Below are 15,433 nucleotides of genomic sequence, written 5' to 3' on the forward strand. Positions count from 1 at the left end.
ATGGCAGCAGAGACCGGACACATTTTCAGCTCCTAAAAAAAAAAAAACTCCTCTTCAAATCCCAAACGTTCAGTGTTCTGCAATCTGCCCAAGTTTGTTTTATTATTTTGTGGCATCAGATATGTTGGCACTGGTGTCTCTGCGCAGTTTTCAGATAATTTGTAATGCTTTTGTCTCCGGGTAAGTTTGTTTTCTCCCTAAATTATCCCACATTTGATCTACATTTGGCAAAACATAACGTTACCGGTATGGCAATGTGTGTTCGTCGAGAACAGTGTTCATATGATTATACGTTATCAATTAAACATTCGTACATATGCAAGATTTTATTTAGAGCCTAAAACGATATGGTCTTCAAAACAACAATGTAGCATATGTAATAAAAGAAAAAAGTTCTAAATCATTGTAAGAATCGAAATACTCCAGATTTATTGGAAATGAATTGTCAAAAGGCTCTTTTAAATATGCCGGGTGTCAGGACCGCGATATTTCATTACCACGTCATGACGTAAATAATCACCTAATCTGAACCGATTCTTGGAAATGAACTGTTCGAAAGAACCGATTCCAGCTTCCAATTATGAACAATGTCTAGGGATAAAATCTAGTATATAACACGCATATAGTCTAACAGGTATATAACACGCGTATAGTCGTTGGAGTATATGATCATATAAAATGTTAAAATCACAGATTACCAAATTTTAGAGAAAAAAAAAATACCCCAATGGAATTTCTGCTATAGAAAATGAAAACTGCATTTTTTCGTTTAACTAGTAATCAGTATGTATTAGTATATATTCTGTCCAGAAGTCAGCACGGAAGATTTACATTGAACGATGCGAGTTTTAAAAATATAAAATCTGTAATGAAAAGTGTGGGCTCGTCCGGGATTTGAACCCGGGACCTCTCGCACCCGAAGCGAGAATCATACCCCTAGACCAACGAGCCGCGCACCACGTGGCGGAAATACCGCCTCATAAACTGTTATACAGTGTTTAATTATTATGATCTAATTTTACTTACTTAAGGGAACCTTTATTCATTTATATGCATTATTCGATCATCTATAAAAAGCCTCATTTAACACGTTTGTAAAGTTCTTGTAAGAACTAACGTTACTGGTTACAGACAGTCCTCTAAATTTGACCGATGTAGTGTTAAAGCAACAAGCCAGGGAATAAAAGAAGAAAAAAAGCCAAGAACGCTTCAATTAAGTTATTTTTTATATATCATACATAAGACTGTTTGATTATAATACAAAGGGCATTTTCATATACACAGCAAAGTCTTGACGATCTTACAATCTGTGGACACTTATCCTTTCCCCATGCTGTTCAATTATATAGTGCATGTTGCATGAAAAGGGTCAAGAAAATCTGAAAAGAAACATAAAAATCAATCCAAAAGGCAGAAGAATGTTGAATTAAAAGCCATGATCTTGTGTATCAGTGACATTTACCTATAATGCATTTAAGAGAAAGGGGTAGCAAGTTAGCAACAGACCTAGCAAACCATGAGCATTAGAAAAAGTGTGGACATACATGCGTCATACCCTGTGAAAAGATTCTTTCGGTACAAGTTATAAGCCCTACCTTTAATGTTGTCCTGGTGATGGCAAATGCCTCTTACTAAAACCAATTTGGTACAATGACCAAGTGAAACAAGAAGGATTTAAAAAATAATAATAAAATAAACAGGTAAGCAAACACATGGCAATGTAATTGACATACCAGCAGGAGCAATGTGGTGAGTTCTATACTTCCTTTATTTAAAAAAATATAAATATATACATAAATTCTATTTCAACTATTAAAAAGGGGCTGCATTTCATGAAAACTGCACTAAATCAGGTCTCATTTAGTGACAGCTGAAACAGGTGCACTCTTTAAAAGTTTCAGTAATTTTTAGATTGGGAATTTTTGGAATGTTTGTCAACGTCAGCAAACTGCACTCGAATGTTATATATATATATATATATATATATATATATATATATATATATATATATATATATATATATATATATATATATATATATATATATATATAAACAATTTGAAATCAAGCTAACATTCAGGTAAACCTTTTTTTCCCCGATTACCACTAGCCGTTGTGAGATCTGTAGTTATGCCAAACATGATTCTGGCTCAAAGAGATGTCTTTGCGAAAGGAAAATCTTCATATGTGAACACCACACACTTTCTGGCAGGATAGTGTCCCACTGTCTGTGAAGAACAGCTAGATCGAGAGAAGCAGCAAACAGGGTTCCTTCGAAGATAACGAGACCTAAAGTGAGAAGCTAGGTGGTGGTGGGGGGAGTAAGCACAGCTATCCTTAACGTGACTGAATAGTGACTATAAACACTTATCCTCTCCAGACCGACATGCATGTGCCCAGTGTCTGTGTGGCAGCGCGTCACCTCTAGTTTCCCTTTGAATAGCACATCTGAGGCAAACATCCAACCAATCACTTGATAACAAACTCAGACTCAGAGGTCATAGTAGCTACAGAAGACTGCCTGAATAAATACATTTAAGTAGCCACTTAGATTTAAAAAGGTAGAAATTAGCATGTTCATCAAATTAGGTATAAAAGGCAGCATCACTGACTGATAGACCAGGTAAATAAAAAACAAAACACTTTTCTCTCCTCAGAATAATTTGTGATCTCTCAGATACTCTGTAGCCTGCAGAGTAACTGTCAGTGTCCCTTCCCTCCCTTTGACCGGATGAAACAAATGAAAAAGGTAACAAATCAGGGAGGTTTATCCATATATTAAACCAATTTCAGTTTTCGTTACCATTAAAACATGAAGTTCAGCAAAAGTTCCAGTTTGAGATACGAGGATACAGACTAAAATGGATTTAGATGAACCTTGGGTTGAAGTGGTGAACTGCTACATTATTTCTTACAGACACCTAGTGCTATAAAAAACAACTGCTTTGGTATATCAAATGAAAGAAAGACGGTCAATAAAGAAGAAAAAGTAGTATGTGTAAAATTCACAGCATAATTCAAGAGGAGAAAAAAGGCAGTCACATAAATCTCATTACATATCTTCTGTGTTCAACACAAAGAGGCAAATTTATGCAGTTATTTTTCAATGGGAACTACATGCTTGACGGGAAATAAAGAAGAAAATAAAAGAAAGAAAGCCAATCAATGGGAATGAATACCTTCTATGTGAAATCCCACTTCGGCTATTTTAGGAAGTCATGTTAGGGACGTTTGAGCAAGACCCTGCAATTCGGAGTCCCTTAAATGAGAATCTTTGCTAAATAAAGGCCTCTGTATAACCATTCTCATTCACCTTCCCTAACCAATTACGGACTCTTTAAATGTTAAAAAATAGAGGACAGCCATCATCTCTATTTAATGATAAAGTCCAGTTCCTTTTCAGTCAAGGTCCAAAAGTCATAAGGCCAAAGGGTTCTCGACGACAGCCTCAGATCCACCTGGATCCAGATCTGTCCCCCCCTCATCGCTCCTCAGCTGCTGTATGTAGTCGAAGCCGTCCTGTCTGGAGGACTCCAGGCCTGAAGAGTACTGCACCTGCCTGTCTACCCCCAGCTCCTCCTCGCCGCTAGGCCAGCGTTCACCACCGCTCCACAGCTATGTGCCCCCTCTCCAAGAGTTACACGATACCGACAACACGAAATATCACTGCAAGTACTGCTTCCTTGACACGCTACAGGTTTAAACACACAGCTCTTTAGAGAAGTTTCGATTAAAGGGTAAATGAAAGAACGACCAGCCAAATTATAATGTCCAATGTTTCACTTGTTTGAACTAAACAAATGTTTTGCATTGCTTTACATATAAAAAGCTGTACGACAGCTCACAGCTCTGAAATGCTCACTGTATTGAAGGAAAAAGGGACAAATAAAAACAAATCTCCTAGTTTCCGGTGTAACAGATGGTAAATAAGTACTGTATGCAGGTGAGTGAATCGTCAGATGGATGTCTCAGATTCACTATGGGTATTTGCAGTATCATTAAACTTATCTAGAAATCGACAATGTAAAAATGATGGAAATACATTTATACTTTTTTAAATACTCTTCAATTTGTAGCGGTTCAGTGATATCTCCCCTCAGAAGTGAGCAGCTTTTATTCTCTATGCACCTTTTGAAAAAAACAGGAGGAAATGAAAACACCACCATAAAAGGGGGGTTGGGGAAACGGAACAAAACAAAAACAAAAACAAGATTCACACAGAAAAACAAACCCATTTCAGCTAAAGTCACGAGCTGGCCATCGAGCTCTGCTGAACACAGACTCCAGTCATCGGAGAATCTTCCCTATCGATGCCTTGTCTCATGCCCAGGTGTCCCTCTGCTATAAAGTGACCAGTTCCTGTGTTTGTGGCAACGGGGTACGTGGGATGTCCAGCCATACCAGTCTCTTGGCGAGGATTTGAGAAGGCACCCAAACCCATGCTCATACTCAAACTTCCATTTTGGCTAAAGTCCAGGGTGTTGGCAGGAAGCTGGCGGAGCTGGTAAGCCTGGTTGCCTTGGTTTCCTGTGGAAGAGGAAGATGTGGAGGAAGAGGATGCCGAGGAAGACAGGGATGTCATGGACAGATGACCGTGCACCACCTCCATGGAATCCTGGGTGGAGGCGCTGTTGGTGGGCGATTTGTAGAGTCGCGGCCGTGGTCGCGTTGCTATGACCTGTCCGTGGTGATGATGGTGGTGATGGGGGTGCAATGCCTTGGGGTGCTGGGGAGGCACATGAAAAGTGGTTTCCTGGACTGGATGAGTCTCTACAGTGACAGGTTCTGGTCCTACTATTCCAGGCCATACTACTGGTGGATGATAAGGCTGTCTCGCCTGCACAAACAAGGAAAAACATTGTTCAGTCATGAAGGCCAAACTTTGAATTGCTTTTCTTGACCAGATCAACCAGGTGGGCTCACCTGTGGGCAAAGGTTGTCACAGTCTATGGCTGGCATGGCTGTGCTGAAATGCCCGCCGCTGTGCCGATGGTGGTGAGTTGGATCAGATCTTGCTCTGCCACTGGTGCTTGTTCCAGACGATCCTCCTGAAGCAGAGGAAATGAACTGCGTTAAGCTTTATCGAGAAACACACTACTATCAAGTCAGTTACAACCAAGAGCTTAGAGACCAGAACAGATGAAATCATAGTAGAACCTGAGCTTGAGGATGTACTAGAAGTGGTCCCTGATGACTGTGACTGCTCAAGTGCAGGACTTGTTGACACACTACTGCTCGTATTGGTTCCCTCATCCGTCGTCTTCTTGAAGAAACTGTGCTGGAGGGCATAGTAGGGCTGAATTCTCGTCTTGGGGTCGTAGTCCAGCATTCTGAGAATGAGGTCCTTGAACTTCAAGTAGTCAGCAACTGCGTGGCCGGATTCTCCCGACCGTCGACCGCCTGGTCCACCACATTCAACTCCCAATATGACATGGAGCTTTCGAGAGGCCGGAGGTTTGTACTGCTCACAGAAATACAGAAAGACATTCTAGCAACATTAACAAGCATTGCAACAAACAACAATCGCACACTACTAAGATTGTCATTAGTAACATGTACCCTTTTTCCATCTTTGGTCTTCTTAATACTCCATGTCCCATCTGACAACTTCTCAAAGAACTTCCTGGCTTTTGGTGCTAGGTCCATAATATGATTGGGTGGGATCCCAAGTACTTCAACAATTTTGTTCATTTGGTCCACCTGATAGGGTTTCAATTACATAATTAGTTTGTCAATCAACACTTTTTTCACTATTAACTAGTTGCTTACTGGCATGCCTATTTATAATATACATGTTGTTTATTAATACTTTATTAGTGCTGGGCAACAATTAAATCGCATCCAGTTTTTGTGTACATATTATATGTGTGTGTACTGTGTATATTAGGGGTGTAACGGTACGTGTATTTGTACCGGACCGTTTCGGTACAGGGCTTTCGGTACAGTGCACGTGTGTACCGAATGACGGAATGCAATATTTTGTGTGCGGAAAATAAGTACATTTTCGCGTTTCCAAACGAACATATTAAGTGGCGGAAGTCTCCGCGTTCAGCGCAAATCCCGCCCTGCAGCTGATTCTAATAAGGCCGGCGACACACTGGATGTTTGGCACAAGCGTCTCATGGCGTGACCGTTTTTAATTCTACTCCCATGTTAACAGGTTTTAGCTTGCAGACTGCCTGCGTGACACGCGAGCCACGCGGAAAAATGCGTGCACACTAGAAATAGAACCAACTCCTATTTTTCACGCGACACGCAATCATGTTGAAAGTTTTTCCAGGCAAAATAGAATAGGAAAATATGTTTATATGTCATTTTGTACACAAATACATATTAATTCATGACACTTTGATGTTTGAAAGTCTATAGGTTGACATAAATTCAGATATAAATGTAATTTAAAAAATAAATTAATAATTATCGATTTTCAAATATTGCACCTGTCAAACAATCTATTTTGCCGTCAATACTGTTGACGGTGTCCTTTATCAGTAGGCTTTATATTTATGCTCAACATGAAGTATAGATATTGTTGTCATGAAGACAAGAGCCTGGTCTGTCGGCGGTTGGGATTGGTAATGCTGCACTGTAATCATAGTTATTTATTTATATTTTTCATTATATTTTATTATATATTTGTTTGAGAGTTAAGACAGAGTATTTTATTTAGTGGAGAACTCTGCAGCAGTATTTTATTTCTTATTCTTTTTTTATTTTATATATATTTTATTAAAAAGTATTAAAAAAAAAAAAGTGTATAGTAATAAACAACCTGCAGTTTAATGTTTGCATTTCTTACCCTTACTGTACCGAAAATGAACTGAACCGTGACTTTAAAACCGAGGTACGTACCGAACCGTGATTTTTGCGTACCGTTACACCCCTAGTGTATATGTATTATTTATATATAAATACACAGACATGCATGTATATACATACAAGAACATTTTCTAAATATATACTGTATGTGTTTCTTTAAATATACATAAACACACAAGTAAACACACATTATGCACACAAAAACTTTTATTTTGAATACGATTAATCATTGCCCAGCACTAGTATTTAAAAAGCACATATTCTACATCCCTAATCCTACCCAACACCTAAACAACTATCTTACTAGCTATAAATAAGAAGAAAAGTTGCAGCTTGAGGGAAATGTCATAGTAAATGGTTTGTTAGTAGCAAGAATTGGACCTTAAAATAAAGTGTGACCGTTTGTTTTTTTACACTATAACAGTGAGTTTTAGTTATGTAGAATCCAACTCCTGTATTCTGTACACACATTTAACAATAATTTAGGGGATTCATTCACACATATCATTGTAGTTGTCAATCATTAAACTTTGTATTCACTGTGTTTAAGGACACGAGAAAATTATTTTATTCTAATAATAATCATCATTAATAATATTAATACCAACAGCTCATTACCTCATTGGCTCCACTAAATAGAGGCTCTCCTGTATGCATTTCCACCAGAATACATCCCAGAGACCACATGTCTATGGCCAAGTCATATGGCATTCCCAGTAACACTTCAGGGGAGCGGTAGAATCGACTCTGGATGTACTGATATATCTGATGGAGGAGGAGGAATATGTAATCAATTACTCTAAGCATTCTGTGACAATCTCCACACTTTCCGCACATTCAAAAAAAATAAGTCTGTTTACAATACCCTTTGTCCCAGTTGGCAGGAACTCCCAAAGTCCACTATTTTGATGGCACTTCTCTTGGGGTTACATAGCAGGATGTTCTCTGGCTTTAGGTCACAGTGGATGATGCTGAGCTCAGGTGTAGCGAGAAACAGTAGTGCTGTACACAACTGCTGGGCAAACTTCCGTGTCAGATTTAAAGAGACACCTCTGAAGTTCGTATTCCGTAACAAGTCATACAGGTTGTATGACAACATTTCAAATACTAAGCAAAGATGATTCCGGAACATGAAATGCCGTTTCAAGTGTACTGAGAAAAGAAATGCATTTAGATTTATATATTTAAAATGAAATGCACTGTATGCAAAGATTTTGAAATTATATCAAAGAATGTCTGCTTACCTATATAGTATTTCATCTCTGTGTCATGTTTGTTCATGAGCTCGAGAAGCCGTACTTCAATTTGAGCTTGATTCAGAAAGGCCTTCTTGTTCTTGATAATCTTAATAGCTACCCACTCTTGCTCAGCTCGGTCGTAAGCTTTTACAACCTAAAAAAGTGCCAATTACATTCACTTAAGACAATACTTTTGCTTCCTTATAAGATATTAAAACTGCTTTGAAATTGCAATTACACCGTGCATCATTTTGACAGCCATGGATTTTGCGTTCAAAGCCCAAAATAATTATTTAGCCAACAATAATTTTTCAAAAATAAATCTTAAACAATTGAAGAAAACTCTAGATATTATACCTGGCCAAATGACCCTTTTCCAATTAAAGAGTCAATTTCATAGCGGTCCATCCATTTTTCCCCATTCTTGACAATGTAGTCGTAGTTCTCATCATCGTAGCCATCATTGAAGACTTTCCTTTCTTTCTTGTGGCTGGAGTCCTCACCTTGACCTTGTTGATGCCGTCTTTTCTTTTTTGCATAATACACCTAATACAGGAGATCAAGTAAGTTTCACAGCATTTGTCTCAATTCAAAAATCCTTGTGCATTGTTGTGCTTATAACTTGGTGTGAAAACTTCCTAAAAGACTTTCCAGAGGAACAGATACTTATGATCTAATATGATAATTTAGTACTTTACTACAATTTTTTTAGCTTTATTTTATGCTGTACTATGGCAAGGAACATAATATAGATATGAGGATAGCATTAAAATCAAGAAATTTTACCTCATTGATGTGTTTGTAGGTTTTGATCAGGTCTATGGAGAGCTTCCTTAAAGGAGCTAAAGTAGGGTCACGAAAGCATTGGGGCATGTGCCTCTGCAATAAAAGAAGGGGAAACAAATGGACCTTTTTACAAATTCACATACTTTTGACTAAGAGGTAAAATAATCCAAAGTCTAAGTGAAAAGTAACAGGAAGTATTCATTTCACAAAGTGCAATAACTGAGCGTGCTTCATCCACGTTTATTCACAATGCAAAAAACTAAGTGCATAAACAGGAGCAGAGCATCCAGTACCTGGCTGGCAGTGAGTGCTTGTGTCTGATCACTGTATGGCAGTACAGTGACAGACTGGTCTGTACTCTGCTGGTGACAGTCACTGTACTGCTGGTGCGAATGAGGCATGGGAGCAGCCATCTGAAGACCAGTAGCATGGAAAGAAAGAGAGGGTGCAAGCCGGACAGACGAGGGTTTGCATGCTGAGGTCTCTCCCCCTAGAGGAAATTTAAGCTAAATTAGTGCGTGTTATAACAAAATTCTCCATGTGATCTTTTGAACCGCAAACCTCTTTCAGATTATTAAGACTATACATCTTCTCTGTTTTAGGAAAGAAAAACCATCTCTGAGATTTTTATGTAACAAAAATTAAGCATAGGCTTGTAGCACAAGAACTTAAACACAACTGGATATAAAGTGAATATATACATATGTACAAATTATTAATTGTTATTAATCTTTCTCAGAATATAGCAAAACACATCCCTGTAAAAGGAAAGCCACAAAAATAAAGGCAATAACAATTAAAGCACAGCAATAAAAAAAGACAATTATTTAATATAACTGTACAGAAAAAAAAAAAAAAGAAAAAAAATCTCTTCTCAATTTCTAAATAAAAAGAAAAAAAGACTACAGTGCAAATTTAATCTCAAGTACAAAATTTTTGGTCAGAAATCTGTCCTTTTTTAGCTGTAAATTGCGATAATTATAAGAAGCTTGCTCATATATCAGCATCTCTTGCCAGGCAACACAATGCACCACAGCCACACAGAATCCCACCACTATTCAGAATCCCAGCAACAGCACCTAATTAGCATAGCCTATCACCAAGAAGATACAGTGTGATTTGGCAAGCCCATCAATGTTCAAGCCAATCACAGAAGAGTATGCAAATAGCCTACTTTTGTTGCCAGGGCAGAGCTGCTCCCATTTTCCAATAAGAAAACAAGAAATAAACAAGAAATAAAATTGAACTTTGGCACACTTAGATGAAGCATCCACCACATTGGAGCCTGACAGCAAAATAGCAGCTCAGACCCCACTCATGGTGTAGGAGCGGAGAATGATTCAGCTGACCTAACTAAGGCAGGGCAAAGAATTCATGTGATCCACAAAATATCAGAGGATGGAAACACTTCTACTGCCTCAAACACAACCATCTCAAACGATTTTCAGGACAAAAGCCTATGAAATAACACTTTTACATTTATTTACCAACATAAACATTTTAAATTGCCTATATTTTTATTTTTAAAATGTGCAGTGATACATCATTGAGATGCACATTGTATTTATGTTTTACCAAGGCATATTTCTCAATATCGGCTTGATGATTCATGTTGTAAAGAACTGCATGCAGTTCACCAAGAGATAAACTGAAGTATGTCACAGTACAAACAAAAAACATTGCATTCTGCACCACAGAAGATGCTCTTACTGCATTTAGAGTTCTGTTTTAGTGATTTATAAGCATCTTTTATAACTCAGAAAAATAAATATGAATTAATAGGCCTGTATTAAAAATTATAAAGTTGGTAACACAAAATATGTGAACAAGGCCCTGCAAATATAAACATTAAATAAAACCCTCTGAGGTGCATTTCATTATTCTGTCACTCATTTTACATGAGTACTACTCAGATTGACATTTTATTTCTGAATCTGATTAAACAAAAAAAAAAAAAAAAACAAGAAATACAATATAATAATTTTTCTGTTTATTGACATGTGATTATCCTGTGTCAAGGGATGAAATCAAGTTTAAATAATGTCAATAAATTAATTATAAGATTTGCTTTTAATAGCACTAACAAGACCTAGTTATATATGCTTTGTAATAACAAAATAATAATAATAAATTATGCTCAGGTGCTTTTGACATTTAATTGATCCTTTTCAATTACTTTTATTTCATGGCATGTCTGGTTATTGTTAGGCCAGTTAAATATTAATGCAATAACATGAAATAAATTCCCTTGACTACAGTACAGTAAGGGACTGTGATTATTAAATGGCCTTCTTATGTTGAATGCACATGCAACAAGAACAATTATGGCTTTCCATCAAACATTTTCCAATTGACAATAAAGCTCTGTAACACAACTGGTCCTTACTTATAGTGTAATAGTGGGTCAGCGCCACGTAATTTATGACTTTTAAGATGGCCAGTGACACCTTCTCAAAATACAAAGTTAAAATGTGTTACATGTCCCAGAAATTATTACACTTATTTGATGTGGAGCACAAGAACAAAAAGTAGGTACAGCAGACAGAGACAAACTTCACACAAGTTATGATTAAGACAAAAAAAAAAAAAAAATTTAATCTTGTTTTTTTTGCTACCCACTAAATATTCAAACTAATGTCAAAGTGACTAAATGCAGACATGATAAACAATGAACAACTTAAACCGTCATTTTACAAATTTACTAATATTACCGCAGGAATCAATAAAGTAAGACCGGAAGTAACTGCACAACAGTTCTGCTTCAAAACAAGAACAGATGCAAACAGCTAACCTGGATGTATGATTTCCAGTATCATTTAATTTCATCTTAATTAGCTGTAAAATGTTTGATTCACTTGCAATAAGTGTTAACTAACTTATCTTCCCACATTTTAAACTTTCCTTGCATGAATAGAAAGGCTGCAAATAAACTGTGATAATAAAAAAAAACATCACAATAAAAGAGGAACAATTTATAGAAATTACAACTCATTTCAAAACTGAGCATGTAAAGCATGCGTTCGTACTTTATTTTCCGATTGCTTTTTTAAAACGTGGGTTACACTGAATTCATATTTCTACAAGTAAGCCAAAGTTCACAACTACTACAGACCTTTGCTTGAGCCAAACAAACATACTTAAGTGTTGAATAAATAAAACTTCCCCCCATTAAAGTTTCCCTAGGTTACATAAAGTTACAATTAATCTCATTTGTAAACAGCTAATAAAAAAGCAAGCCCTGAAATAATACTACAGGAGATCAGAAGGATTTCAGCACCACTGAAACTCCAAAACAATGGCAATAAGATGGAGAGAAAAGGGATACAGTACAGATCCTGGTCCTCTTGTGCATGTAGGCCCATTCCTGCATATCCAGCAGACTTATTCTTCTAGGGTGACTGTAATAAGGTTTTTACACATAACTAATAGACAGCTTCACAGGAAAGAACAAATACTTTAGCCCTTGTTGAATTAGGACACCTGTCAATCCCACTTTTAGACTGCTGTGGGAGGAAGTGATGGACAAAAAAAGATGGCATTTGACACAGATCTACCTATGAACTTCCAGATTAAAGTTAACCTCAGGCAAACAGAAGCAGCAAACCACGACCCTATTTTTGACGAGACATTTCTCTGTGCATAACGCATCTGTAACAGCTGTACTTTTATTATGTAACTTATACAGCATCCCCAAAGCTGAACCTTCAGGTGACACTGAGGCGAATCGTACAACCTGTCCTGTATTTACCTGGTCAGACACCATCATCCATCTGAAGAAGACGAAAGCCTTGTCTTACACAGATTAACAAAAATAATTCTAAACAGCGTACCATCCATTCCTTCCTATTATCTATTAATAACTTGAGAGAAACCATTGAACACTGAGCAAACTAACCAGAGTTAAACTGAGTGACAGTGACAGGTAACGCGGACCTTACCTCTCTCTAGATGGCTTAGCCATTCATCGGGCTCGATCGGACTCGTTTAACGTCTCCATCGTCACGCTAAAGTCTAAACCCGTACTACATGACAGAGCAATGTTTGCTGGATAACTATGGTTAGGCATCACATCCCTGGCTAATGTCAGCCCCCCTCCCCCGACAGGAAACCAGCCTGATGGCTAACTGACAACACGCTAGTCATGGGGCTTCATCATCATCATCATCCAAACACTCCCATCACAGTGATGTGATGATACACTTCTGTAATCACCAGCTGGCAGACTTTCTGCGGATAGTTAAGTTATATATAAAATCGTAGGCTGAGCAAGCCCCACATACACTCTGGCAGTCTGACCTAGCGAAGCTACACGGGGTTAACTTACCTGTTAAACGACGAACAGGCTGTCCTAAAACCTTAACAAATGCTCACTAGTCGGGCTTGGACGTGTAAAAGCAGACACTGGTGATTGGATGAGCTATCTGGTGCATGAACAAAGATCGCTAACTAACGTGAGTGAAGTTATTAATCGGCTAGCCATCTAACGTTAGGCCAAATCAAGCTAGCCTGTAGCTTCTACCAAACAAGCGGGTTGTAAACAAACCAACAAAGGCCAGAAGATTCACTTAGACCTCTACAAATCTAAAATACTCACCTTTGATGGTGTGATCTTCATTTAAAGTCCCAGATACAGTAAAGTGAGGCGATTGATCCAGTTTCTCTACGCTGCTTCCGATGAGACACCCCTAATATATTGAGCCAGACGGGGCTAAATGCCTTCCTATTTCGACTGACAGGTAAAACAGCGTCTTTCCGATGCGTTTTTGCCCATGTCAGATCTCATTTGTATATTTATCATGGTTTGTAAGTGACGATTTGATGGCTAGCGGCTAGTTAGCGCTCTTTCTCAGTGACTTTAACGAACGCGGCTAACCAGCTAACGTTAGCGCTCGGAAACGCACAATCAAGATCATTCGCTTATGTAGAGGCGGAGACGCGAATTAATTGTTTTCAAAAGCAAAATTAGTCACAAAAACACCAACGCCATGCATATATCATGGAAAGCGCTATGTGAAAAGGTGAACAAAAACCGTTAAGCTTTTCTGTCAGTTTTCACAAAATGGCGCGCGATCCAAACCTGCGCAGCGGACCGGCCCGAGACACGGACTACTAGCCCAGTAAATATAGTCCGGACATTCCGACTCTTTGTCCCGGTGTCGTTTTCAGTCCCACGCGGTTGGTGAAGCCTTTCCAAAACTGTCACTGTTACGAGCGCGTGACTGCATTATTCCGGCGGGAAGCGAAAACATTTGAAAGATTAAAAAAGCAACTGACAAAATGGCGACAGCCTGGGCTGTTGCTATGGCAACTGTCAATCAAGCACCCGAGTACCCGGATGTTCAAATGACGATTCAAAAGGGGGGGGGGGGGCAGTAAAGGTTGTTGCACGCCATGTGTCAATCAAGTAAAAGGAACTTTACACAAACAATAAATTAAGCATTTTGCAAAATGCTGAACTATTTCAAACAACACTGGGCTGCTTTTTACTATGTATTGACAGCTGACGCGTAGTTTGTGGACAATCAACTATATTATGCAAAACGCGGTGTTTACACAATAATGATGTATACACAAGTCTGTTTTAGCTCAAATATGCTGCATATGCTAAATAAAAAATGTATAACAAATGATATAAGGTCTTAGGATAAGTCATATTTTAAAACACTAGAAGACATTGCGAGTTTATTGTTATAAATTGGGTTTTATCAGGTTTATCTGGTTTTATGATATTAAACGTTTATTAAAACGTTATGTAGGATTACAAACTGACTTTCTAGGGTTAATGTGATTTGTTGTGTGCTTATTTACCATTGGTTAGGCTTATCATTTTTTACAGCCATGTGATTATCTGACAAAATGTGCTTGATTGTGATAATAATGTAATATTAATGTTGATTTAGTTTTTATCAAACCTGTATAACAGTTTCAGTATGTGAATCTGGAGTTGGCCATTGCAGCACCATGGACAGCAACATCTGAGGAATAAAAACAGCTGTAGCCAGGAGACTTAATATGTGCTAACTATTGGAGTACATTCCTATCATGCTAACATTTATATTTGATACAGTACCGTTTACGGTGAACTTTACCAGCTTGTTTACTGTGAGCCATCAAATCATCCTTACGACAATGTCAAAATACCTTAACTTTTCAGAAGTTTGGATTATCTCCGATGCTTTTGGGAGCATTATTATGGGATGTGTCTGTTCCTGAAGGTATGGGACAGTTCTTTCTAGCTTCCCAATCATTTCGATTACTTCAACCAAATAGCCAATTTTTTCTTTATTTTTAAAGAGGACGTATGAATTTTGTAACACTGTACAATACATTTAGGCAGGGAATTTACTCATATTTTAATAATTAGTACTTTCACTACTTGTAATTTTTCCAAAGACATCTACATTTGTGGATGAATACAATCATGAATGCTTTGACATTAAAAACCTTTACTGATTTTAAATATTTTCTATTGGCCAATTTTTACAATCTCTATCAATTATATTTTTATTGTCATTTTACTTTTAAAGTACCTTGTCTGAGACCTTTTTAAAGTTAGTGACTTGCTTTGGGAAATGTTGATGTGATGTGTG

The 15,433-nt window shown here is 37.7% G+C and overlaps 1 protein-coding gene and 1 non-coding gene across 3 annotated transcripts; both read right to left on the reverse strand.

Moving 5' to 3' along the window:
- Window positions 1–879: 879 nt before the first annotated feature.
- trnap-cgg (transfer RNA proline (anticodon CGG)) lies at window positions 880–951 on the reverse strand. Its single transcript has one exon. It is a non-coding gene; the product is annotated as a tRNA-Pro (tRNA).
- A 1,144-nt stretch (window positions 952–2,095) lies between these two features.
- Window positions 2,096–14,152, reverse strand: dyrk1ab (dual-specificity tyrosine-(Y)-phosphorylation regulated kinase 1A, b). Of its 2 annotated transcripts, none has more exons than XM_026282480.1 (11): window positions 13,438–14,152; window positions 9,137–9,333; window positions 8,844–8,936; window positions 8,415–8,603; window positions 8,064–8,211; window positions 7,685–7,971; window positions 7,438–7,584; window positions 5,560–5,700; window positions 5,158–5,461; window positions 4,924–5,048; window positions 2,096–4,837 (listed from the first exon to the last, which is right to left on the reverse strand). In XM_026282480.1, exons 2-11 carry the CDS (start codon window positions 9,254–9,256, stop codon window positions 4,247–4,249), a joined length of 2,145 nt encoding a protein of 714 aa, XP_026138265.1. In that variant the 5' UTR covers window positions 9,257–9,333; window positions 13,438–14,152; the 3' UTR covers window positions 2,096–4,246. The 2 variants fall into 2 exon arrangements, with proteins under 2 accessions (XP_026138265.1, XP_026138264.1); XM_026282479.1 differs by lacking the exon at window positions 13,438–14,152 and adding an exon at window positions 12,782–13,398 and having other exon boundaries at window positions 4,247–4,837.
- Window positions 14,153–15,433: the final 1,281 nt, after the last annotated feature.

This window comes from Carassius auratus, chromosome 15 (assembly GCF_003368295.1).
Source record: "Carassius auratus strain Wakin chromosome 15, ASM336829v1, whole genome shotgun sequence".
NCBI classification, from domain to species: domain Eukaryota; kingdom Metazoa; phylum Chordata; class Actinopteri; order Cypriniformes; family Cyprinidae; genus Carassius; species Carassius auratus.